The sequence below is a fragment of the Orbicella faveolata genome, unplaced genomic scaffold (genome assembly GCF_042242905.1).
Source record: "Orbicella faveolata isolate gen_17 unplaced genomic scaffold, um_ofav_v1 contig_34, whole genome shotgun sequence".
Lineage (NCBI taxonomy): Eukaryota > Metazoa > Cnidaria > Anthozoa > Scleractinia > Merulinidae > Orbicella > Orbicella faveolata.
This window is the reverse complement of record NW_028301563.1, coordinates 17,437,701-17,463,009: the sequence shown is the minus strand read 5'-3', so window position 1 is coordinate 17,463,009 and position 25,309 is coordinate 17,437,701. Positions and strand designations below refer to the sequence as shown.

Sequence of the window (25,309 nt, the reverse complement as noted above, 5' to 3'; positions counted from 1 at the left end):
ATCAGCAGAGGCCGACTTGTTAAAGTTACAAATGATCATTTCCCAACAACAACAACAACAACAACAACAACAACAACAACAACAACAGTGAAAAAAAAAAAAAAGAAGAAGAAGAAGAAGAAACCAAAACTGAGATCAAAATTAGTTAGATGCAGATACTTGTAAGAGAAAATAAATCAATGAAAGACCAAATAAATAACTGTCAACAAGTTTAAGTCTTGTTCACTAGTGAGTATAAATTAGTTGAGAACGTGAATGAAGGGATGTTAGGGTAAATCAACCAAGATAAAACACTTCCACTTCATCAGGTGTGAATTTGTTAGTCCCAGCCAGGATTGTGTGCGGGTCTTGTACTCTACTTGGAACAGAGTAAGAGTGACCAAAGTTTGTGTAGGAGTCAGTGTTACTGTTGGCATTGTCAGCAATGTAGATGTCATACCCTGCACCAAATGTTGGACCATGACCTGAGCCCCTGTAAATTGCATACACTGAACTCGTCACCATGCTCTTGAACGGTTCAAGATCTTCTTTGTTGCGAAGTGAAAAGATGAACGCATTGGAAGTATAACTCCAGGCACTGTTATTATCTGAATAACAAGAACAACACATCAAGAAAAAAAAAAAAAAAAAAAAATGATGCCAGGAAAAAAAAAAAAAAAAAGAAAGATTAACAACTCGAAACGTTTTTAACAAAGGTTGAAAATGCTAAGACGTTCTGTGGAGCCAGCTAAATAAGTACCTTGCATGCTAAGTCAGTACCTTGAATGTTTGCTTAGCAGATAACAAGAGGAGTAACAAAGGTTTGAAATCAGAATAAACCAGAAAAACTCTTGGAGCCTACTCAAACCTATTCAAATAATTTCCCGTCGGCCCAACTCAGTCAATAAGCATTTTATCATATGACCCGCTCAGTGTTGAAAATTTTGAAATGTCTGTTTCAACCTTTATTCGACGCGACTACATAACATCAGAAGGCCGCGCGCAGGACAACTACAAAAAAGATTCCACAATTAAAGCTTGTCATTTATTTCTTTGCTTCGGAATATGGCAAGAAACTCATAATTCATCGAAAAACACGAATCGTTTCGTCATTTCTGTTTTTCTTTAGATTCAAAGTACACAATTACAATTCATGTTAACGGGAAATGTTGGAAAAATAAACTAGGGCTGTGAAAACGTGAATTGAAGAAGTCATAGACAGGCAGAAAAGTCATTCAATAGCCGTAAGACTGTTACAGTTGTACTTAGTTTGATTAGCAAATATGTCTAGAAAGCCAACAGGAGCTTGGCATAGAGCTGTCAGAAATACGTCAAAAAACAAAAACAAAAACAAAAAAACAAAAAAACAAAAATAGGTCCGCAATGCGTACTTTTTGAGGTTATGCTTAGTTTTATTCCATTCGGTTGGAGTCCAGTATCTCAGAGTTTAAATGCTATAAGTGCGAAAGCAATCACGTACTGCAAAGATAAAGGTGTTACTTTGAAACTGGAGAAATTGTACTCGTGATAGAAAACTTGTGGCCCCTTAGTCGCATTCTGGAAGTAATATCAAACAAGAGAGACGGGCTTGTGAGGAGATTCGGGCTGAAAACCAAGTCTGCAGTCCGTGGAACGTCCCATCGACAAGATCGTTCTTCTAGAGGCTCCTAAACTCCACGAGAGCAGCTAAACATTCTTGATCATGATGTCGTCAAAAGACTGCGAGCATTCTCTCTTTTGTCAAACAACAGTTCTTTTTAGAACTACCCTCACCCGGACGATAACACTATACGAATTAGTCTCTCTTTTGCTCGGAAATCCGTGGGGAAGAACGCAATGAAGAAAACTAAAGGAGTGTGACTGCGAGTGTGACATACGAGTGACTAGCGGAAAAGCCGTGAGAACAGTTGTTTCGTTATTGACTTGATTGTGATGAACCATTTCGAATGGATTTTGTGACAATACATTACTCAAGTTTTTCCGTTTGAATCACTCAAGTAAGTTTAAATGCTTTCAGTTCGCAATAAGGGTTGGTAGGTAGGATTCAAATGTGCGTGACATGTCCCCTACGTGATTAAAATATTTCCATGTAAAATACTGACATGTGTTTCGTTGCGCAAGATTTGTGTTCAGTATGACTGTTATGTCATGTTTTGACGTTAACTCGGCATGAATTCAAAACGTAAACAAAGAACAATCTTAAATTTGGGCCTCCAGGCAGTTTTAAAGCTCCCATTCGATATGCGTTCATGAAAATCTCGCTCGACCAAAGGGAAATTCGCTTTGGTTCGAAAAATTTCATAATTCAGGCTCCGCGTCAATGCTAAGTTCTTTTTGTTATTTTTATTTACTGTCAATGAACTGGGACCACAGGGGACCCAAAAAACATAATCATTTACATTCATGTAAAATAAATAAACTGTTATTCACTCAGCCGTTTGACTAGCTGAACATTCTTTCTAGGTGTTTGGTTTACACAGACCAACATTCTCTAGTTAAATGGAATTTCTGTTTCCGTTCATTTAACCTGCTAACAGGTGATTCAAATTTCAAAACTGCGCAACTTTTAGAAAACGCTGAGAGAGTAAGCGCTTTTAATGACTTCGCTAACCAATTCTGGTTTGAAACCCTTTTGGACGGAAGTTGAAAATGGTAGAAAGAGAACTTCAGACTATCTAGACATACGTTCAAATATATTTTCCGCGTGGCTGGTCCGGATTTGGCTTTTTTTTTTTTTTGGCCATGAAAGCAAACGTTGTCAAAAACGCGACCAAATGAGATTGACGCAATCTGGACTCCACGGGATGCGAAATACCATGCGACCGCAAGTGGACTTGATATATCTATCGTCTCAACCTTGGTTACTGACCTAAGCCATGGTTGATTACAGGTACGTTAAATCGAACTTTTACCTTGGTTAACTTTGTATACTCTAAGGCGGCGTTAGCAACTTTCCACGAAATGAACACATCATAATAAGCTAAAAAAGCCACGAAGTCAATAATAAACTCGGTCCAGCTGCAGGTACATCGTGGCAGTGGTAAAGTTACTTGTCAAGTTATGTATTAATGAAAACAGCTTCGGATTGGCAGCTGAAGCATATTGAATTTTAACTAGAAAGTGTTGGTCTGTATAATGTTAAAAACAATGGTGCGTGCTTCTCATAAATTAGCACGGATTAACCAAGTTTGGATGCTAAATTTAGGTCCAAGAAAGGTCAAACAAGAAACTTCAGCACCGCAAATAACTTTATCTTACCGAACACCGTAGCGTTAAAAACACAAACATCGCACACCGAAGGGTTTGAGACCACCGCAACACTGCAAGTTGGGATTTTATTCACTGCATCACCGCTAAAAAAACAAAAGACAAAACTTAAATTTTGGCCTGTAGGCAGTTTTAAAGCTCCCATTCGATTTGCCTTCAAGAAAATCTTCTTACTCGCCGAAAGCACAGGGGACCCGAACGCTATATCAGCAATAACAAAATCATTTACAACATAAATGCAGTGTTATTTACCTGTCCCTGCGTCTGTTTGAGCCGATAACAAGGGATTTGACTGGAAGCAAAGGCGATTTACATGTCAAATATCATCGTTTCTGCCGCTTTGTAAATGCGACTATCCGATTTCGTCTCGAGTTTTCACTATCTTCAAAAACTATTAACTCTCATCAGGGAAGAGATTTTCAGGTTTCATAAAATCCTCCAACCTTCAACAGGGACCGGTGACTATTTAAGATTATGCAGTAATATTGTATAATCTCACACAAAACAACAACAACAACAACAACAACAACAACAACAACAATAACAACAACGACAACATCAACAACTTAGCAAATGGTTATTAAAAGTTTGCTTCATGCTCCATTGAAATTGTTGCAAATCTTCTCCATCTGAAGACAGTGTAAAATGTCGGCGTCGTCTTAAGCAGCCTCTCGGATTCTCTTGAACAAGGAAGGAGCAGCGACTGAACAGTAATTACATCGATATTGGCTCCTGCAAACAGTCCCCGGGTCTGCTGACTTTGTTGTGTAGCGCAGATTATATTAACAGGAATTGAACAAGCGAGTTTTACGCCTTTATCTGGATGAACTGTACGACTATTAAATGAACTCGTGTTTATACTCAGTTTTGTCTCTTCAAAGAACATTGATTTCAGTAAAACTGCAGAACAATTTATCCTGAAGTACACATAAAGTCAATTATTGTTTTTTTTTTTTAATTTCTCTGGTTTCTCCAACTTCGCCCAGAGACTTGACGAAAACGTTCACATCTTAAGTCTTCCTTTGTTTTTTTCATGGTTCTGACTCTGTGTTTTCTTGCTGTTGACCCACGATAAATTCTTTAATGTTTTCCACTGAAAGACGTTTCGCCTCAAAACTGTTTTCCTGTTCTAAACAGCTCAACCGGATTAGTTGTTTTCTTGAAAGCGTTTGATTGTTAATCGTTGGCTCTGATAAGCTTAAAGCGGTTAACTTCTGCATTTAGTTTGCGACTAGAAGTGTTGACTTTCTTTCTGTGCTTTCGGAGTAAGTTGGCGACTGAAATAATCTCTGCTTAGGACAGTTCGCCAGGATAGTAAAATTCGCTGTCAGAATGCTCACTTTCATTGCTCATTTTGAAGAAACCAAAATTTTCCAACCTCTCATGGAATAACTCGAATCGATTTTGCCGAACGCGTTCCTACTAGGGCTTCACACATTTTACTGGCCCTATCACTTAAACGCATACAGCCCTCATACGGGACCTTTTTAAATAGTTTTCGTAGAAAATGGCGCGCGGGGCCATACGGGTCATATGATAAAATAGTGTATCTTAATAATCTACAAGGTAGTTGATGGTCTTCTCAGAACATAATTGCAATGCTAAAGATTCAAAACGGGAAATTTATCATACCCCAAGGAATGTCGGTGTATCCTCCAAACACGTACTGTCCATTTTTGATGAGGGTAACCGTGTGATTTTTCCCATCACACCTGCTGTGAAAGGTACTGTCAGCCCAGCCGTGAATGGAAGCACGGTAACACAGCAGCCACTGAGGGTTCAATCCAACAGCAGGCGTCAGGAACTGAGAAAGGTGATTTTGGTAAGATACATTTCCACCAATTATAGTCGAATTGAACACCAAACCTAAAAAATAAAAAGAGTAAAACAAATGACTTATCGAACTTGTGTACGGTTGTAGAAGCTCGTAACTATCCTCCATCCGTACATGGCTAATTTCCAAAAGTAGTAAACGTCGACAGTAAAGGTGATTTTCTGACGTCGTGGAAAGGCAAGAGAATCTAAGGAAAGGTATTCTTTTAACATTATGAGTAATTTGAAAGCAAAGTGGCGGTGTCCTTTATTTTGAGTTGATGCCGATATGGAAGTTTACTCTTTTGCCGATTGACCGCCAGTAGTACATCGCCCCGGGGTATACTGCATGAAATAGCCAAAATAAATGGGAGGCAGATCAGCCATTCATATAAAAATATAGGTAGTATGCAAAGGAGATCACTACCACTGATGCCGCCGGGGCGGTAAGGTACTTCAAAGTACTTATACGTAAAGTACTTATGTTTGTTATGTAGAAAGTGAAAATGTCTCTGAGATGTGCATCTTCATTATAATGCACTGAAGGGCATGCAATGGATCCGCTCCTTGCGATAACTGTTTTCCAGAATCAGAATTTTGTTGGTGGGTTCTTCTTCCTGGCTGGGTGAATTCGTTTCGTTCACTCCTCGTCTCTCCTGAAGGAATAAACTCGGTCTGGAGCTACACCCATCCGGCCAATTCCCCGCTCACCCCTTGTGCTCTCATTGGATGTGTACCTATGACCCTGGAACCACACCTCTAAGCGTGTGGAGCGTGTGTGTTCTGGCTGGCATTTTTTTTAGAAAGAATTATAGGAAATAATTATTCTCTGAAGAATTAGCTCGTCGTAAGCCCCTTTTCTGTGTCTGTCAATCAGCGAGTATACAGTTTGATCGGGTGTCGATTGATTATCAGCACTGCGACCATGTTGTTAAAAAGGTTGGTGATGTTATTTGCTTTGGCTACCTGTTTCACATCGTTTTCCGTAAAACTCTGGTGTGCAAGTGCAGTTGAATCCGTTCACTTGGTCTGTGCAGGTCCCGTTATTCTTACAGGGCTGACTCTCACAGTCATCGATATCTGTTTTAGAAGATAAGTTTGAACGAAAGAAAAACAAAAACAAATGACAATAACCCGGAACAAAAATAACAACATTAACTTTGCACATTGCGAGCGCATTCACAATTTACAATAATATTAATCTAAGGTCGTCTACTTCACAAATGCAAAATTCCGTCACTGTTTCTCTTGTATGTTCTTGTTCTATTCCCGAATGAAGATACTTGCTACACTTGTTACAACAGACACTTCAGGGATTAGACTTCGCCACGTTTGCGGCAATAGTGCAAATAACTACTCACGAGTTAAGCAAGGTTAATTCCTTCAACTTGCGGCGCAAAAGCATTGGGTGAGCCAAGGTCACGAAATATTGCCCGTTTGTAAGAACTGTGTTTTTTTTTTCTCATGTAGATCAATGCGTAGGTCGCCTGCCACGCATAATTCTAATACTTTTCATTGTTTTTGCACCTACTTCTTTGCGGAATATACACTGTTGCTATAAAACCTTTGAATTTCCATGTTACCTATACCGAAAATGGTCTTATCTTTATCAGAATTTCTTTATTAGCAGAGTAATATAGCTGTTTACTTTTAGCAAACTTATTAAAGATAATATTGATTTGTATTTAAACTTACTTGTTTCACATTGTGTTCCGTTAAAACCTGGTGCGCAGCTGCAGTTGAATCCGTTGACTCGGTCTGTGCAGGTCCCGTTGTTATTACAGGGATCACTTGCGCAGTCATCGATATCTGGTTTTGAAGATGAAATTAAACGAAAAAACAAACAAACAAACAAAAAAAACAAAACAAAACAAAAAAAGAGAGAGAAAATTCCAATATTTTACGTATCGGGTATGAATTTCAAATTTGAAACAATAGCAACAATAAGTTAGAAACAGAGCAGTCAACTGTTATTCCAAACACTCAGAAACGACCACGAATATACATTAAGCTAATCGCCTGGCTGACAGTGTGAAATTTTATTTATATGATAGATTGTTAGCGTTGTAGTCCCGTATTATTCAAGCGAAATTCAAACTCTTGTCTTATTATGTACTACAGTTAGGTGTTTCGCAATGAAAACAATAAGCAATATCATGAGAAAACAAACACATCTTTACATTTCCATGTTTTCTTTTAGCATAATCCATAACTGGCCATTACCAAATTTACAATGCGAAGTGATCCTCATTGGTTATGTTGATTCCATTTGTTGATTAAGTTTCTGTATTTTGGCCTGCTTATGATCACGAAATACGAAGTACAAAAAATGGATTTGTTGACATTTTCTCATGTGACCAACAGTTACCTTTTTCACATCGCGTTCCATTAAATCCTGGTGCGCAGCTGCAGTTAAATCCGTTCACTCGGTCTATACAGGTCCCGTTGTTCTCACAAGGATGACTTGCACAGTCATCGATATCTGTTTTAGAAGAGAAGTATGAAAGGAGAAAAAGTACATTAGATGATGTTATATTTGACGGGCCCCGAGCAAAAATAACGAAACTCTATTTTTACACCGCTGCGATAGCACTTTCAATCTACGGTAGCATTTAAAAGTTAAATTGGAACTACGTCACAATTTGCGCATCTTGAAAAGCTCAGCCTAAACTATTCAAGTTCGACGTTTGTAACCCGTTGTCCATCGTTAATCAACTTTGTTACTTTCAATGTGGCTTATATTTTCCCTTTGGTGTTTTTCTATCTTAGTAAACTACTATTTTCAGGTTTCTTTCAACGTAAAGGCGACTGAGCTCTACTGTCTACTATTCGTCTACTGACCGCCGAAAATAACAACTGGAATCTGAGCTGGACACACGCAGGACAGCCATTCTTACTGAAAACAATATAGTCAAAACAAATCACTCCCGTTGCGCCTGAAATTACTTGAAAACTCTCAGAGTGTTATGTTTTCTATTGAGAAAAGATTGCAGATGTCAACCGTTATCGTAATCAAGTCAGGGACACGCAACGGATCTCCCCATTGAAATATCCTTGCCACACACGATTTCTTGGCTAACTTGGAGACTTATGGCCAGTCGCGGTCAGTTACACGTGGAAGAAAGAACCGGCTTGAATTTTAGTTATTAATCAAGAGAAGATTGCGGACAAGAAGCCCATCTTTGCAGAGCTCTTACATTCTAGGCCTGTATAAAACGCACATACATACTTTATTTGATGATGTTTTGCTGTTGATGTTGCCATTTTCGGAATTCTTTTTCTCCTTTCAAGTCTAGAGTATAGTAAGAAATTATATTGACGAAATCACTGTTCAAGTGTTATTGTCGTCTTACCTGTTTGGCAAACACTTCCTGTGTATCCTTTCATGCAAATGCACCAATAGCTGTTTTTCTCATAAATTGACAGGCAAGATCCACCGTTCTGGCATGGTCTACTCATGCATGGAGACTGAGAAATAAAATGATATTTAGTAATTGAAGGTATGCAAAGCTAAAGTAAGTTAATCAAAGCCAAGCCAACCCCAATAGACACCATCAGATACGATGAATGACGATGCATATGTGGTTGAAAGCATTCCCGCTGGGAGTGAATTCAGTTTGATTGATGATGAAAAACATGTTGGCAAAAAAATGTCCCAACTTTATTTAGACAAGAAACTGTTAAACCAATATAACTCACGATCTCGTTTCTTTCAGAATTTTGAGGACAATAGTATTCTACCCAATGAAATTTTGCAAACAACTGGAAAAAGAATATATTTTTCTTTAGCCAGAGTTTGTAGAAAAAAAAAAATGATGCGCAATTTTCGCCTGATAAAGTTTAAGTGACGGAAACTTCCTGTATGAATGGTTTTTGCTTATGAAAAATTAATGAGACAGGAAGTTAAGATCTTTTTTAGCCTTGTTGTTCGAGCTTCAATGCCTTATCTACTCAGTTCAAGTCTTTTAATAGTGCATGTGTTCTCTAGTAACTGGCGGTTAAATTTGGCCTTGTAAGCTCACTAATCCTTTAAATATATTTTTCGCCATTTTCAACAGGCTCTTTTTGAAGGAGCAAAGATGGGTCCGTAGCTTTTGTCAGAAAATTTGAGGCGACTAGATCTTCCTGTGTCGATTTGTTTTCTTATTTAAATGAGACAGGGAGTCACCTGTTTGCTAAGTTTTGCAGTGCGAATACTCGGTTCGATTGGAGTTTTGACTTCGTGCTTGTGTTTACTCATATATGTCGGTGAAACGAAAATACGCCTCTCAAGTGGAGGGTTTTGTTTAACTGTTAGAAACTTTGCCGATGGAAATTTCTATTTCATTTACAAGCTTCAACATTTAGTCTTCACAAGTCCTAGCCCTTGCACGGCCATATCGGTGTTATGACAAAACTGGCGGCTCCTTCTGGTTTTCTTTCTTGTTTTTCTTCTGTCTGAACGAATGCTCCGCTTACCTAGATGCACAAATCCTTTTAAGTCACGATTGTCCCATGTATTTAAATTGTAGCTACAACTTACCGAAAATAAAACCAAACAGTTTTGCCCGAAGCTTTTGCCCGAAGTTTTTGCTAATGAAAAATTTATGAGACAGGGAGTTAAGTTCTTTGTTAGCTTTTGTTGTGCGAGCTTCAATGCCTTACCTACTCAGTTCAAGTCTTAAATAGTGCATGTGTTGTTTAGTAATTGGCGGTTAAATTAAGCCTCTTAAGTTCACTAATCCTTTAAATATATTTTTCGCCATTTTCAACAGGCTCTTTTTGAAGAAGAAAAGATGGGTCCGCAATTTTTGCCGGAAAATTTGAGGCGACTAGATCTTCCGGTGTCGATTTGTTTTCTTATTTAAATGACAGAGGAAGTCACCTGTTTGCTAAAGGTTTGCATTGCGACTACTCAGTTCGATTGGAGTTTTGACTTCGTGCTTGTGTTCACTCATACATGTCGGTAAAACGAAAATAAGCCTTTGTAACAGCACTATTTTTGTAGGAAAAAAAGTGAGGGCGCAGTTTTTTTGTTGTTGTTTGTTTGTTTTTTGTTTTTGTTTTGGGTTTTTTTTTTCCGGAAAATTTTCAGAAAAGAGATCTTCCTGTGTGGATGTGTTTTGCTTGCTCTCAAATCATGGATCATTTGTATTGTCATTACACATTGCTGCAGAAAAAGTTTGATCCAATGTCTTCCTACACCTTGAAGATAGTAGCTTGCCAAAAAAAGAAATTATGAAAATGCATTTTAAAGAGGCTGTCATTGAAGTACTTACCACTACACTGAAGTGATGGAAAGATTGGCTACTGACGAACTTGTCCGAGTTGTTGTACTTGTCAGATGGGAGCAGTTCACATAACATTGTTCCGCTGATATCATAAAATGCAGCCAGGTTATAGGAGTAACACGACGGGGTGACAGCACATGCAAAACCACATTCTTTTCCATCGAGGACATAATCAGTACCAAGACTGGTGATGTTTAGGTACGAGAACTCGTGGGACTTAAAGTTGGCAAAGGCGACGCCATTGTGAACTCCTCGGCTGATACTTTGACCGCGTGCATTTATGACGTTGGGTGAACCTGTATTGATTTCATCCATCAAATAAATGATTACGTGGTCTCTCAAAAGACTTACCAAAGTTTTGAACTGAGTTAAAAATAAGCGTTGATGTAAAAGAAGTGGTGTGCATGCAACGTTACCTTTTGAAGTTGTTACGGCGCTTAATGATATCATCAAAGCCAAAAAGAAGGTAGAACACTGAAAAAGATCCATCCGAAACGTGGATCAGGGCCGCCAAGTTCCGCTGCTAAGACTAACGAAGTGCCACTCGAACCTGGTTAACAGGAATATTAAAGTGTGTTTTCACTGGTGTGTTTTCTAATTGTCACCCGCGTAGAGATAACCAATAACCAATCAGCGTGAGGTAACTGTGTAATGAAAAACCATTATTAGCTAACCAGTCTGCCTTGGGGGAATCAATATGTTCCCCATTTTTAAACTGTTTATTTTGATTGTTTTGCACACTCGTTGAAAGTCCACCTTAATATTTTGGTACCTCGCGATCATTTTCTTAATTGCAAAGTGCAGAGTCACCGCAGACTTCCAACATTTGGAAGCACGCTATAATTAATAAATAGTTGTTTGTTTTAGCTGACGTTCGTTGGGAAGGATTGTCTGGCGAGACAAAACAATGTCTGCGTAGGAGGCGTTTGTCGATGAGAAATATTAACATATTAAATTTAATGATGTCATTCGAAAAAAATATATCATCAGCTTCCCTTCAAATGCTAAACAACTTAATTGATGTTTTAATGGCAACTCATGCCACGAGAAAACATTGTATGAATGTTTCTCTTATGCCTCCGGTCAATTAACTTACAAAAAAGAAATATTTAAGCTGATGAAGTAATTGCGTTTCTAAATGATTAGCACCTTCGTATTTTTTAATTTATCATTATTATTATTATTATTATTATTATTATTATTATTATTAAAGATTCGCACAGCTATTGATGATATTGAAGCTGGTTTCGTCATAGGCTCCGGGCAACAACAAGTTGCCTAGGGAAGCCAAGAAACACCCCTTGCTTGCTTTTTCTCTTCTTTCTACATCTCCATCTTATTATTATTATTATTATTATTATTATTATTAAAAAGTAGTAGTAGTAGTAGTAGTAGTATTAGCATTAGTTGTAGTAACCATGATATCATGACATATATGATATGACGATGATGATAATAAATTGTTATTATTATTATTATTTTGATATTATTATTACTATTATAATTACCGAAAACTTAAGGAACAACAGAATTTCTGAATTTTTTACCAGATACATGTAAGATTCAAGTTTGTATGGAAAAGTGCTCAATAAAGTTTGAATTTCTTAATATTATTATTATTATTATTATTATTATTATTATTATTCTCTTTTATCATTTATTTGTGTTTTGCAAGTATCTATATTTTTCATGCCCATGGTGGACATTCAAATTTCCCAAAAACACGACCAAACGTTCTTTGACAGAATCTAACACTTGGATAAGTTCTTAACATGTTCTTAAAGTTTGACTAATTTCAGCCTCGATATTCTTAGGGCCTGTTTGCAAGGAGAGAGGGTTACCCTAGCAAGCAGGTTACCCTATCAAGTGGGTTACCCTAGCACTTACAAATTTCCTTTTTTCTTCGTCGGGTTTACAAGGCAACCAGGGTTACCCGGGTAGGCGGGTTACCCTGGCAGGCGGGTTAACTTTTCCCCTTGTAAACATTCCAGGTAGGGTTAACCAGCCTACCCGAGTTAACGTTTCACTTTTTTCCAGACCCTTTTAGTGTAACCGCGCATTAAGTTGTGCCAGGTTGTATGGTTACCCTACCTGTGAAATTTTGCTTTTAAACCCTGACTATCTTTTGCCCTCCAGCTAGGGTTAGCCCGCTTGCTAGGAAGACGCGTTCAATTCGACAAAAAAATTCCGCTTTGAATTTTTGGAAATTTCCAGGCTTAATTATAATGGAACAGCATTTTCTGGAATTTCAATAAAGAGCACAACTTCGCGAGGCATAACGAAAATCTCTTACCGGGAATTCCGTTCCATTTAACTTTTCTCCTGAGTATCTGAAATTTTTGTTCAAATGGTTCGCATTTCGGAACGTCGACAATCTTCCGCTCTTTAGGAAACTTTCCCAGAAATTTTACCCCAGTACCATTTATCTTCGTTTCCAAATTTCTGAAATTATTGCTCGAATAGATTTCGCCCTGACAATTAAAAAGTATTTTTAATTTGAAAAAGTTTATCTACATTTTATCGTTAGCTGTGTCATCACCCAACGCTTTTGTCAGTTAGCTTCTGTAGTTCACTGCTGCGAGGAAAGTCTTGCAAACATCACTACAAAATCTGTTTTGATTGCATTGTCCAACTGAACGTATATAGCTATATAAGTTGATTTGAGTATTCAGCATTGACTCAGTACACGAGTAAGCAATCTGAAGCAATGCAACGTCAGTTAGGTGCACTTTTTATCGATGACTCAAGAGTAAAGTAGTAAAGTTATGTGTGTATGATTCATAAATACAGCCGAACCTCCACTAACGGCCATTTGTCTACAACGGACACCACTCTATAACGGCCACTTTTTTTTTCTTTTTTTTGTCCCGATTGTTCACAGACCTCCCTTTTCTCGTATTTTTATTCGATCGTCGAATGCACGGATAGAATCGCATGTACCCAACGTAAGCGCCAAAAATCTTTCAATTATTCAGATCAATAGTTACAACGAACAGGGACTTTCCCGCATTTTGATTTATTTATACGTCATAGAACTTCTATCACTATCAATTATGCAAATCGATTAAAATCAGAAGGAAATTCCGCGAATTTTAGTTTACTCTATATTTACACCATAAAGCCCCGGCCAAACGATCGCAACATTTCAACGCAACATATCGCAACATTGTTGGTAGAAAAATGTTGCGTGCGTTTGGCCACCCTATTGCGACATGTTGCGACGTGTTAAGTTTTGTTGGTTCAAATTTGAAAATGATCAAATTTTTCATGCAACATTTGCGGATGTTGCATGATGTTGTAGCCGTTTGGCCAGGTCGGTGCAACAATGTTTCGCCCAGGCATGCGCACTTGTTCGAATTTCCATACCCAACACGTCGCAACAGGGTGGCCAAACGCGTGCAACATGTTGCGCCCAACAATGCTGCGATATGCTGCGTTCAAATGTTGCGATCGTTTGACCGGTGCTTGCAAATGCTGGGCCACCAATGTTGGGATATGTTGTGTTGAGATGTTGAGATCGTTTGGCCGGGGCTTCAGACCACCTTCAAATGCACGCTCTGATTGCGTACAACAGCGGTCGACATTTCGCGGGTAACAGCGAACTGTTTCCCGCTTGAGGTCATAGTTTTCGCAATGTTGCCCGCTCATGGCATTTGGTGGTAAACAGTTTTATTGTTAGATGTCATGTGATCATGAACTAGCCAATGAATGGGCGCGTTGTCGCAAAGAAAAATGCCTTACTATATGTACAAACGTACATGTACCACCGAGAAGACAGGAGCAAAATATGACGAAAAGTGAAATATTTTTGATAAACGTAGAGGCGCGTAGTAAAGTGGTAAAGGGCAGTTTCATGGATATGTGATATTTCCTCTCGATGGAAATTGAAACTTAGGGGAAACTACACGGAGGAGCCGAATGTATGCATATTAAGATCAGATTACTAGAAAGCATGGCATATATGATTATTTTTGTTGATGATATAGAAATTCAAAGCACTGCACAAACCTGAAGCAGGCACACAAGAGCATTACTGAATATAACAAAGCGTGCAAACTAGAGAGTTGAGGGAAAAGCATTGCACACACCCAATGTTTGTGACGCAAAGTACGTCATACAAAAACATCCCTGAATATAGCAAAGCCGCAAACTTGAAGGGCGTCGAGGGAAAGGCACTGCACAAACCCGGCGTTTGTGAGGCAAAGCACGCATAAAATAATAAACAGTTCTGCAACTATGCAACTACGCAACTAAGCGTGAAAATACTACAAGGGCGTAAGGGAAGGGAAAACCGTGAGTAAACTGGACCTACTGTAGGCGTTTAGTTCAGTAGAAGGAATCAGGGACTGTGCAAGCTGCATGGACGAGAACTTGATCATCCGGCATAGGGTTTATCACATGAAGATAAAAATTGCCGAAAGAAATGACAGGCTGCATAAGCACTATAATAAATGGGAAAAAAAAAAAAAATAATAGAGTACAACACATGACATTACGAAGCGGAGGTTTCTTACACGAACTGGGCTGATATGAGATGCAGAGCTCTTATTTATTTTCCCTTAGTAAGAGACTGGAGTGAATAGCGAAAAACTGACTGCTTTTCTGGAACTACCGCACGAGGTGTCTTTTGAAAGCATTTTCATAGTGCTGGGCAGGAAAATTATCGGAAGTTTTCACACTAATCCACGAGAAATGAGCTTTAAAGCTAGAGTTTTTAAATTCCTCCGATTTGAAGAGTGTTTTCGAAAAGCTCCGTTTTCGTGACGGATTAGTGTGGACTGTAGGCGTAGCCGGAGAAATAAAGCAGCGTCAAACAGGGCCTTAAAGAGAAATACTTCGCGGAATATTCATTTGCACACGAACTACTTGTTCTTGAGTTGACGAAGTGGGGAACCCAAGTCGTCTTCCGTTATATTCGCTGTCTATAAGGACAATTAAATCAAGAATGTTATGAAATTTTTTATATCCTTTTTGAGTGTGTTAAAATGTTCTTTTCCTCAGAATACAAGTGATTCTCTATAATAAATTAAGCGTTATGTGGTAGTCAATATTTTAAGGAACTTTTTTTTTTTTTTCAAGAATACGACGGCTAACTGTCACGTATTGGGTGAGCATTGCGCTGATCATCTTCTTTATGAACTGTGACTGTGTATGAATAGAGCACTCCACTGCCGAGAGTCACGATTATACTGCAACGAAAAAAAAACAAAAACAAAAACAAAAACAAAAACAGAAAAGTCATGAATATTACTAATAAATAATGATAAAAAAGAATTATCATTTAAAATAAATAAATAAATAAATAAATAAAAAAAAGATATATTTGATAGGAAACGTCGTACAGAATGGAAATACATGTAGGTTACCTTCCCAAAACAATTAAATTTTATTGACCCATTTTCATTTAAGTTTCTACAAACTAAAGGTCCATTTGGTCAAAAAGGCAAAACGAAAAAAAGAAAATATTAAAAAGAGAGAGAGAGGAAAAAAAAAAAAAAAAAAAAAAAGAAAAAGAAACAAAAGAAACAGAAATGAAAAGAAAAACAAAATGAAATAAAAAAGGGAACATACCTTGCAGCCATACTCGTGTCAAGGGTGATATCAAAGAGAAAGAGTGACAGGAAAGATGTGACGATCTGTTTATAATGGAAACATTTCAGGTTATCAATTCTATGATAGCTCACTTAAGTGGTAAAGATCTACTTTCTCCACACGCTATCAATACAATAATAAGAAGACAAATGATGAGAATGGAGAAAGTATAGTTTTATCAACGAATATGATGTGCTAAAACTGTTGTGTTAGCAATGTTGGGTCAGACAAACGAAGTGATGATTATTTTTTCTTAGGAAGGAACAGAAAGGCACTAACAATCGAGGGAGGGTGGCGGGGGTGGGGGTGGGTGGGAAGGTTTCTGTATTACATTTAAATAGTATAGAGTGGATGTGACACACTAGCAAAACTCGCTTTCATTTTAACAAATAAAGAATCAAAAGCTTTTTATTAAATTGTCCTAAAACACGACAGGTATTTCAGACCACAAGAAAAAATATATATATATGAACGAAGTAAGGGTGATGGATAAAATTTTGTGCGTAAAGTGTTTTAATGACAGTATTTGCAAAGCTTTGGATTTTTCGTAAGTTTTTATATTATACAGTCGGCTTAACACACATCAAGCAATGTAATATGTTATTCCATGTTTTATAACGTGAAGAAAAAAGCTTTATAGCCAATGAGGGGACTGTATTTATTACCTTATTAACACTATTTATGACTCCCATTGAATAAGAAAGTTCTGTACTTAGGAGAGAGGTATGGAAAAACCCGAGTGCTGCTCCAAAAACGCCACTGAAAAATTGAAGATGGAGAAATACATGATCCTAAAGTGACTTATCATATAACAGTTCCATAGATACATGTAACAGACACGGGAAGGTACTTGATTGGCGTACATAAGGAACATAGCCCATACACCAATTTTTTTTCTTTTCTTTTCTTTCTTTCTTTCTTTCGTTCTTTCTTTTTGGTGAATGCAGAGAGAGCGGTTTTCAATCGAGTGTCGTAAAACCAAAACAAAATTTATCACTCTAGCAATGAAATCTCGCAATCACAAAGAACACAGACAATCCAGTGAACCACTCAAAACTCATAGCAAATGTAAATTCATGGAGCTGACGCAACGCGCGGGAAAAACGGATGCGAAAAAGGCGTGGATGGTTTCGTTTTTACTTCTGATTGGATGGAAAGGTTTGTAATCCGTGTTAATCTTCTCCATCCTCAACCATCCTTGTTCCTTTATGGTTTATTATTATCTCTTCAGTGTTCTTCTATCTTGGTAAACGATTGTTTTCAGATTTCCTTTAATTTAAAAGTAATGAAGCACGTAGCCAAAATAACTAAAAATACCGTAACTAAACTACTTTAATCGTGAGAATTTGAAAAGGGCTGAATTGGAATAAAACAAGGCTTCAAAAAGGATTGGGAAAAAAAAAAGGACATTTTGTAGCTTTGGTTTGTACATGAGGAAACATCAATAAGGTGAGTGAAAGGAAATCACGTGACTTACCTTCCCATACATCCCAGATGAAAGTGTGTTGAGTATAAGAAAGGAAATTCAATTATTCTGTAGAGTTCACCTGGCAAGAGAGAAACACCACGAGATCCTTTAAACTGAATCATGAAAATATATATACCTGTCTAAAATTATTGTTTCATAGAATTTTTTTGTTTTGTTTTACACCTGCCTTTCTGCGTATCGACGTTTGAGACTACTGCTAATTAAAAACTTTGCAATAGACCAATTTCGATATATTAAAATTCAGCCTAAAACAATAGACCTCAGTACGAGGCTCTGGGGAATAAATACAGAGTTTGTGGGGTTTATTCCCCAGAGCCTCGTTCTGAGGTCTGTTGTGTTAGGCTGAAGTTTAATATATCGAAATTGGTCTATTAAGGGATAAGTACTGAAAAGAAAAGGGCCGGGTTGCTCGATGGGAGGTTTGTGGTGTTAACACTTATCCACTGGATAGCGATTCATTCGGTGGATAACGTTATCCAGCCTTCGAACGACTTTGAACAGCACTGTTCGATGTGAGACCCCGTACACACTACGCCAGCGAAATCTAAAAAAAGCATCAAATGTTTTCCGTCCACAGTATGCCGGGGAAATTTGACAGCGCAAAAGTCATCGGTCATTTGTGATTTCTGTTTGAGGAAAACTCGGGTAGGGAAATCACATGAGTATCGTGACGTCACCGTTTTCGAAAAGCTCCGTTTTCAAAATTTTTTCCCCCACACTGAAACGCAGAGCCGGCGTTTTCAAATTCCTCCAGTTTGAAGAGCGTTTTCGGAAAGCTCCGTTACTGTGACAGATTAGTGTGGACGGTAGGCCTAACCGTGGAAATAAAGCCGCGTTTTGAAATTTATCTGGTGTAGTGTGAACGCCGTCTTAAATTGAAAAGGAAAATAATTTAAATAGTCTTTCTTAAACTATTTAAATTACTTTGGATCTTTAAAATAAATTGTGATTCGACAATCTAGTCTAACCTGCGATCAGGCGTGGTTTTTTTTTTTTTTTTTTCCTCCACAGCAGGGGGAAGGAGAAGACAAGAAAGCCTGATTCAATGAATTCACGAGTCGTCTGCCCGTACTCCAGAATCTGGACTTTTTTCTGACTTTGTCCCAAAACAAAATAGTCTTTAAGCTCTCCTTTCTGATTGGTTACGCGATTGGATATCTGACTTCCGGTGCAATTTCAAACACGAAGCCTGGCGGCCGCGGAGATTGATATACTTGTATACAGAAGCTTAGCTGGTTTTCATGTGGTCTTCTATCCTGATCAAATTGGAATTTGGAGTGTTGTTTTTTGTGGAGGGAGAAAACCGGAGAACCTGGAGCTCTAAAACAGAGTACACAAAAGTAGTTCATTTACTTACTTACCTGTTACTACACTGATTATCAGTAAAATAACAACACTAGAAAAGGAAAACAAAGAGAAAAGCAATTATTCTAAAAGCAGGCACAAAAATATTTTGCATCCGAGTAGACATGCTGGCTGGAAATCTACCTTTCTTTTAATTTACCTCCAGATCAAGTAAGACAAATAGCCCAGTAGAGTAGCCAGTAAAAATGTTGAGGAACATGTGTCGTCCGGATAGTGATTTCTGACGACTACTGGTTCCTTTCGACAACTCGCAGTAACCTAATTCTTCTTGAAAACACAAAGGAAACAAGGATATGAGAGAGTGCTAAAACACGCTATTATCATTCCTTGACAGTCAATAGGGTGATTGATTACCAGCTGGTAGTACTAAGAATCTGTTGGGATGTGTTTGTTCTTAGTAATAATGTCCCAGCTTTCTAAAGTCAGTCGCTGATTAAGTAATATGTACTGAAGATAATGTACTGACCACAACCAACAATTCGACAAAATAATGACCGAATAAAACAAACCTGCCAGCAGCATTGTAGAACATTTTATCATGGTCACTCGGTGAATTTTGCTTTCTTGCCTTTCCATAAAGCACATACAGAGCTGTATTGTCGAGAGCATGTACAAGTTAGTCGTAATTATCATGCAATGTAATTTAGTGTCCAGATCGTTTGGTGGCTCTCTGGAAAATTGAAATGTGGGACGTTTGTCATTCAGTACAACAACAGGCGATGTGTGTATATTGTATACTGTACTACAATCGGTTTGTCAACTAAAGGGCTATTCCCCATTAACAACCACCTGCATGTATCGTCTAAAATCATGAGATATAACAAGAAAAACAGTCCTTTTAAGTACTAGGTATGTAATTAAATGAATACAAATGTGACCTGTACATAAAGATTTAAGAGAAGGAGGCCTTAACTAGACGTTTTATCGATGCACAACAACAATAACAAAATGATTGAATTGTGAAGCTGGGCTTTTCATAGAGATGGTAGATACAGTATCATAAAATAACTGAGCTACTACGTGTGCTCTCATTGGTTGATAGGTGTGTTTAGATGACAGTAATGAAGCACGGTTGTGACGCATTAGATTCGCGCATATTTGTGAGAATTATTTTATAAAAGCAATAGAACACTTTTTCTGTGTTTACATAGCGTCAGCAAAACACTCGGGGCTGGGAGAATTCTCGAAAGTCATGCAAATCCCCCACTACGTCCCGGGTTTGCATAACTGTCTCGAAATCTCTCAACCACCCTAGTGTTTAGATGAGGCTATGTAAACACGAAAAAAGTGCTCCATTGCTTAAATTTACATGTGCTTGGCTACATGTATGTGTGTGTATGTATCTATACTTGCCGGAAAGTCCACAATGGACCATTATCCACTTGTATCCCACTTGATCAAACTGAAAATCACGTAAAACACAACAGAAATTAACTACTTGTGTTACACTTGCTTTCTGCGTTAGATCATACACTGTAGTTAATAGAGGGGACTGATATGAAGCCCGTCAAATGCCAAAATAGCAAACAAAGATACCAAGATTTATGTTGGAAGCTCCACAACTGTGCACAATCTTTTGTTTTGCGTTCATACACTATGCCTGAATTATGGAAGCAATACTTTTCTATTGGTTAGTTCCTCAGTATGGAGTTAACAACTATTGTGTTTTGTGCACGGTCAAAGCGAAAAAAGCGAACAAAAACATACAGCAAAGAACTTTGTCGGGTTTCATAACTATTCCCCTCTATTAACTATGATTAGATTGGACACTAGAAAGCAACTTGTAAGAGAGCAAATGCTGAACGTCCTACTTCTGTAACTCAATAGAAACATAGAATTACAGTAACACAAGCCGAAAGAATTTTCAGTGCTGCCACAATGGGAAAGCTCATTCATTTAAAAAATCCTTTTTGAAGATTAAGGAAACAAAAAACAAACAAACAAGCCTGGTGGTTCTTTGGAGGTCTCCTCGCTGCCTTTTTGTTTGTTATTGTTATTTTTTCTTTTTATTAACGGTGTGGCAAATAAAAAAGATGATAATGATGACGACGAGGACAAAATAAAAAAAAAGACAACAACAATGATAATATCGATGATGACGAAGAAACAAACAAAAACCAACTATTAAACAAACCTGTAAATCCGTTGCTGCCACACACACTGTTGCAATAGCTGTCAGTATTAAACTAAAAGCAAATGTAATTAGTTTTGTAAAAATTGAAGATTTTTGAAAGCAAAAGTAATCTTCAAATACAACCATCACTTGCTTGTCTGTGCAGTACAATGTAATTATACATGTTTGTGAGTCATCCCACCTGATTTGCGAATTTCCTGATGGTTCCTGAAAACAATGTTTTGCCCAATCAATGATCAAGTTAAATCTAAATTGGTGCACAAATATATCAAAAAGACTTTTGTTTTCATCCCTCAATTAAAAAAAAAAAAAAAAAAGAAAGAAAAATAGCCATCCATTTTTTCATTAATTGTTCATCTGTTTGTTTTGTTTGTTCACTTTTATTTTCCGTTATTTCTTACATCATATGTTTTGGAGCAATATATAGTTGCAGAAAGATTAGAGTGATTGTGAATTGAGTGAATTGTGAATTAAGTGAAATGAGAAACCAAGCCAACACTTACCAATTAGAATACTCAGCCCATCTTCAGCAGTAGTAAAACAAAAACCAAAACCATAAGTAATTGCCTGGTTACTTCTGATACTCAAATGAAAACCACTCTAACTTAAGTAACATGTAAATACCTTTATTACCTTCTTTAGTAAGAAAGAATCCAGTAGTGTCACAAACAATGCACATGAGTAATGCATTGCACAGAAAACTGGAACAGGCTGTTTAAAGATAAGCAAAAAAAGACCTGCATAAAACCATACAAAACTGATGAACAATAAACAAAGTAATACAGATTATCTTTTTTTCTAGTACCAGAGCAGTGGTTTTCAGTGGTAGCAGTAAGTTGACACTTTTTCAATTCTACTGACGTGGCAGGGTATCATTTTATAATTTAGTTTAATGAATAATTTTAAGCTCTTCAGTGATATATTCTACAATATGTTTTTTTTGTTCTCTAATTGGACTGTTTGCTATCAATGTCGTTGACTTTAACCATATCATATTCGACATGTGAACATAAACTTTTATGAATAAATAGCCAATATTAACAGTGCTACAGACTGTAGTTTTGCGGTAAAATGTGCTGTTGACTGTTTTTATAGACAAAGAGCACTATAAGTATTATTATTATTATCATTATTATTATTATCATCATTTTTATTATTATTATTATTACTATTATTATTATCATTATCATTATCATTATCATTATTATCATCATTTTTATTATTATTATTATTATTATTATTTATTATTATTGTTATTATTACTATTATTACTATTATTATTATTATTATTATCATGATTTTTTGTGTCATTCACTAACCAGTCTTGAAAGAGCAACTGATCCTGAATAAATTATTCCACTAAATAGCAATGATGCAGGTAGCCATGATACAAGAACTGTGCTGCAAAACAAAAATAACAAAGTAATATATAAATGAAGGTAAATTTGCTGGAATTTGTAAAAAGTCTGTTGATAAAATATCAGTTATTTAGATGCACCCCAAAGACACACTTGGGTCAGTTTTGACTTGAAAAACACTTCATGTCATTAGTGGTGGCTTCACAACGATGTCATAACTGTGACTTCTATCATTTACAGACACCTCTCCTATAGAAATACTTCATGTTATCTATTAGGATGTGCCCAGGATTGTATGCTTATGAGATGCAAGCTCTTTATGATAAGCATCATTATATTAGTAAAAGACACCAAAACACACAAAATTCTGTCACATATGAAGTAATATGAAAATGAAAATTTGTGATGCTTCTCATAAAGAGCTGTGGTGTATCTCATTAGACTGCAGTTCTGTACTTATATAAGGGCTGTGCCCTTTGGGGACTGTCTTGCAGAGGTGCGCTCCACTGTTGTCAATTAGGCAAAGTCTGCATATGAGCCAAGTGACCCATCAGGCCAGAGCTTATCCCAGTTTCTGTAGCAGGAAGTGACTAGGAATATTTCTACTCCCCATAAGTGGGATGCTAGTCTATTACAGGGTTACTTCACGTAATACAGGCCTTCTGATAGGGTGCGATGAAAAATTGCAAATTATGCAAAATTTGCAGGGCAGATTATGGGATTAGAAAGGCCAATTATGCAATAAACAATGTAAATTATGCAATTTTTTTTCTGAGCAATTTTAAGCTTGTTTTATAAGGTTTCAGGATAAGAAAAACACTTTTTTGCTGCCATAAAGACATTTTGAACACAAAGGAACAGTAATTATGCATCTTGATCGACATTAGTTGGGAAAAATAAAAAAAAAAACGAGGTCTTCTGCACTATCGGTGCACCACATTAAAAGTTGAAAGGACACAGCTAACATGCCAAATGAATGATCAATAATCATTGATATTCTTGCATGCTACGATTAGCTTCTTATGCTTTGTTTTTATGTGCAGTATTATATTTCTGAATACAACAAACCAACTTTTTAAAATTTATTTTGCAAGGATCATCAATAAAACCACCATTGAATTTTCAGTTTTTAAACACTTCATCCTGCTTCACAATAATATTATTCAATCCATAATTACGCAGGCAGGTCATAAACTTAATAAAAACTCCACAATACATGTAGGTTAATTTATAACATATGCCAGTCTGTCAAACTCACATCTGATCTCATAATAGTATTGTATAACAAGACTAGCCTGAACATAACAAAACAGTCTTTCTCCCTGTAGACAGTAGTTGATAATCAAAGGGGACTCTTTGAGTCACGACTAAAATTTTTTTGGTCAAATCCAGGGGAAACTGGAATAAACCGACTCGAGTTGGCAGGGTTCTACTGTACAAGTTGACTGCGGGAAATTTTCTCACAAACAAAATTTCCTTTTCTCTCAAGGTGACAAAAACACACCACGACCAAACATCTACACAGATGAATGTAGCCAATAAAACAAGCCATTTGGTTAAAAATGTCAAACCATTTCCAGCCAAACAACAAACCATATTTCCAATCGAACGTATAACCTCCATTGAGTCCGAATGTGTATATATCAGCCATTCAGATTGGCTAATCTGAACAAAGAGTGTGTTTGTGTTTCACCAATAGGCGACTCTTTAAGATTAAGACTCGTACCAGGCCCCCGACATGCAAAATAACGCCTTGCAGCTTCGAATGTTTACAACATCGAAGGTGACAAAGGTTTTTTAGGCTTTTTCCTAGATAAATCATCTTTAAAATGGCATATTTATGCAGGAATTCCTAAGAAACTTGTTGATTTATGTTTTATTTTATAAATTTTGTGCATTCTTTTGTGAATTATGGGATTTTTCGTGAATTGTGTGATCGGATGCGATTTGAGGTCAATTGTGCAAAATCACACCATTGCGTAATATCAGAAGGCCTGAGTAATGAATTCTCCAGCACCCATTTGTACACCTGTGTGGAGAGAGGCACTGTGAGAGTAAAGTGTCTTGCCCAAGAACACAACACGATGTCCCTTGCCACTCGATCTGGAGTTGAAGGCGCTAACCACGAGGCTACGATGCTTCTACAGTAGTCAAAAGGATGTAAAAATTATCATTACCTTTTAATTGGTACAATGTTGAGTTCTATATATCCTAAGACATTCATGAACAGTAACGTCAAGGCAACACTTCCAGTTTGCCAGCTAAAAAAGCATATCAACAAATAAATAAACACACAAAAACATTGCAAAATAATTTGTGAGTGGACATTGACACTGCTTTACCACAAATCAAAAATTTTATTAGTTTTATATTGTATTGCCCTTATTGATTATTCTTACTCAGTGTGTTGACTACTAGTACTGGGTATCTACAAATCTGGTTAGTTTTCTCATTGTTGTCTACTTTAATGTTTGATAGAAGACATTCACGGGACAATTAACCTCATTCTTGCTAGTTGGCTTTACCTTATTAAAATAATTGACAACAATAAGGCTCGTAGAAGACTGTACATATGAAGTCTTTGACTGTCAACGACACGATGACTGAAAGTAAGCTTACCTTTGAAAGATTGTGGGATAGGTAAACTTCAGATCTGACAAAACATGCTAAAAAAAAGAATAAAATTAATAAAATTAAAGCTATGAATAACGAAAGCTGTCTAAACCTCTGAAATCTTTATTCGGACGGCCAGTGTTTTCAACAGCCAGCACATGTAAGAAACGACAAAATGTAGAAAATATCGAATTAAATTCATTCAAACGGACGAAAAGCCAACAAGCAAAAACTAAAACAAAGACAACAAAAACGAAATACCTTGTTCACAAAAGTTGTTACGACAGTGAGAGCACAAAACGCAGCTAAAACACCTCTCGTCCGCCATGTTGTTGCCATCATTTTAGGGGATATCCGCTGTTCACAAAAATCTCTAGTAGGATGGCGTGACGATATATCGTCACAAACTGGTGTGTCGTGACTGAGTTTT

At 37.1% G+C, this 25,309-nt stretch overlaps 3 protein-coding genes across 5 annotated transcripts; all 3 read right to left on the bottom strand.

Moving 5' to 3' along the window:
* Nucleotides 1–276: 276 nt before the first annotated feature.
* LOC110053407 (uncharacterized) lies at nucleotides 277–6,226 on the bottom strand. Its single transcript, XM_020759628.2, has 3 exons — nucleotides 6,025–6,226; nucleotides 4,879–5,112; nucleotides 277–587 (listed from the first exon to the last, which is right to left on the bottom strand). Exons 1-3 carry the CDS (start codon nucleotides 6,224–6,226, stop codon nucleotides 277–279), a joined length of 747 nt encoding a protein of 248 aa, XP_020615287.2.
* A 283-nt stretch (nucleotides 6,227–6,509) lies between these two features.
* On the bottom strand, nucleotides 6,510–10,894 carry LOC149105066 (uncharacterized). The gene is made up of 5 exons (XM_089271785.1): nucleotides 10,745–10,894; nucleotides 10,317–10,624; nucleotides 8,412–8,526; nucleotides 7,427–7,540; nucleotides 6,510–6,867 (listed from the first exon to the last, which is right to left on the bottom strand). The coding sequence occupies exons 1-5, from the start codon at nucleotides 10,815–10,817 to the stop codon at nucleotides 6,668–6,670; spliced, it is 810 nt and encodes a 269-aa protein (XP_089127911.1). The 5' UTR covers nucleotides 10,818–10,894; the 3' UTR covers nucleotides 6,510–6,667.
* A 4,380-nt stretch (nucleotides 10,895–15,274) lies between these two features.
* Nucleotides 15,275–25,260, bottom strand: LOC110053424 (UDP-N-acetylglucosamine transporter SLC35D4 homolog). 3 transcript variants are annotated; one of them, XM_089271773.1, is made up of 14 exons: nucleotides 25,141–25,258; nucleotides 24,886–24,932; nucleotides 24,444–24,527; nucleotides 22,228–22,309; nucleotides 21,542–21,619; nucleotides 21,090–21,115; nucleotides 20,909–20,960; nucleotides 20,128–20,176; nucleotides 19,284–19,365; nucleotides 18,771–18,805; nucleotides 17,398–17,467; nucleotides 16,586–16,679; nucleotides 15,900–15,964; nucleotides 15,275–15,517 (listed from the first exon to the last, which is right to left on the bottom strand). In XM_089271773.1, exons 1-14 carry the CDS (start codon nucleotides 25,219–25,221, stop codon nucleotides 15,418–15,420), a joined length of 945 nt encoding a protein of 314 aa, XP_089127899.1. In that variant the 5' UTR covers nucleotides 25,222–25,258; the 3' UTR covers nucleotides 15,275–15,417. The 3 variants fall into 3 exon arrangements, with proteins under 3 accessions (XP_089127899.1, XP_089127898.1, XP_089127900.1); XM_089271772.1 differs by having other exon boundaries at nucleotides 20,909–21,115; XM_089271774.1 differs by lacking the exon at nucleotides 16,586–16,679 and having other exon boundaries at nucleotides 20,909–21,115; nucleotides 25,141–25,260.
* Between the last annotated feature and the right edge of the window lie 49 nt (nucleotides 25,261–25,309).

Coding starts and splice junctions, on each gene's coding strand:
- LOC110053407 (XM_020759628.2), bottom strand. CDS start 6,226: ATGTGCAAAGTTAATGTTGTTATTTTTGTTCCGGGTTATTGTCATTTG. Junction 5,113..6,024: donor CGGAAAACGATGTGAAACAG/GTAGCCAAAGCA, acceptor TTTATTTTTTAG/GTTTGGTGTTCAATTCGACT. Junction 588..4,878: donor ATACACCGACATTCCTTGGG/GTATGATAAATT, acceptor CTTGTTATTCAG/ATAATAACAGTGCCTGGAGT.
- LOC149105066 (XM_089271785.1), bottom strand. CDS start 10,817: ATGGATCTTTTTCAGTGTTCTACCTTCTTTTTGGCTTTGATGATATCA. Junction 8,527..10,316: donor TCCATCACTTCAGTGTAGTG/GTAAGTACTTCA, acceptor TTTATTTCTCAG/TCTCCATGCATGAGTAGACC. Junction 7,541..8,411: donor AGGAAGTGTTTGCCAAACAG/GTAAGACGACAA, acceptor CTTCTAAAACAG/ATATCGATGACTGTGCAAGT.
- LOC110053424 (XM_089271772.1), bottom strand. CDS start 25,221: ATGATGGCAACAACATGGCGGACGAGAGGTGTTTTAGCTGCGTTTTGT. Junction 17,468..18,770: donor GATAATCAGTGTAGTAACAG/GTAAGTAAGTAA, acceptor CTCTCTTGCCAG/GTGAACTCTACAGAATAATT. Junction 15,965..16,585: donor TCATAAATAGTGTTAATAAG/GTAATAAATACA, acceptor CATTATAAACAG/ATCGTCACATCTTTCCTGTC.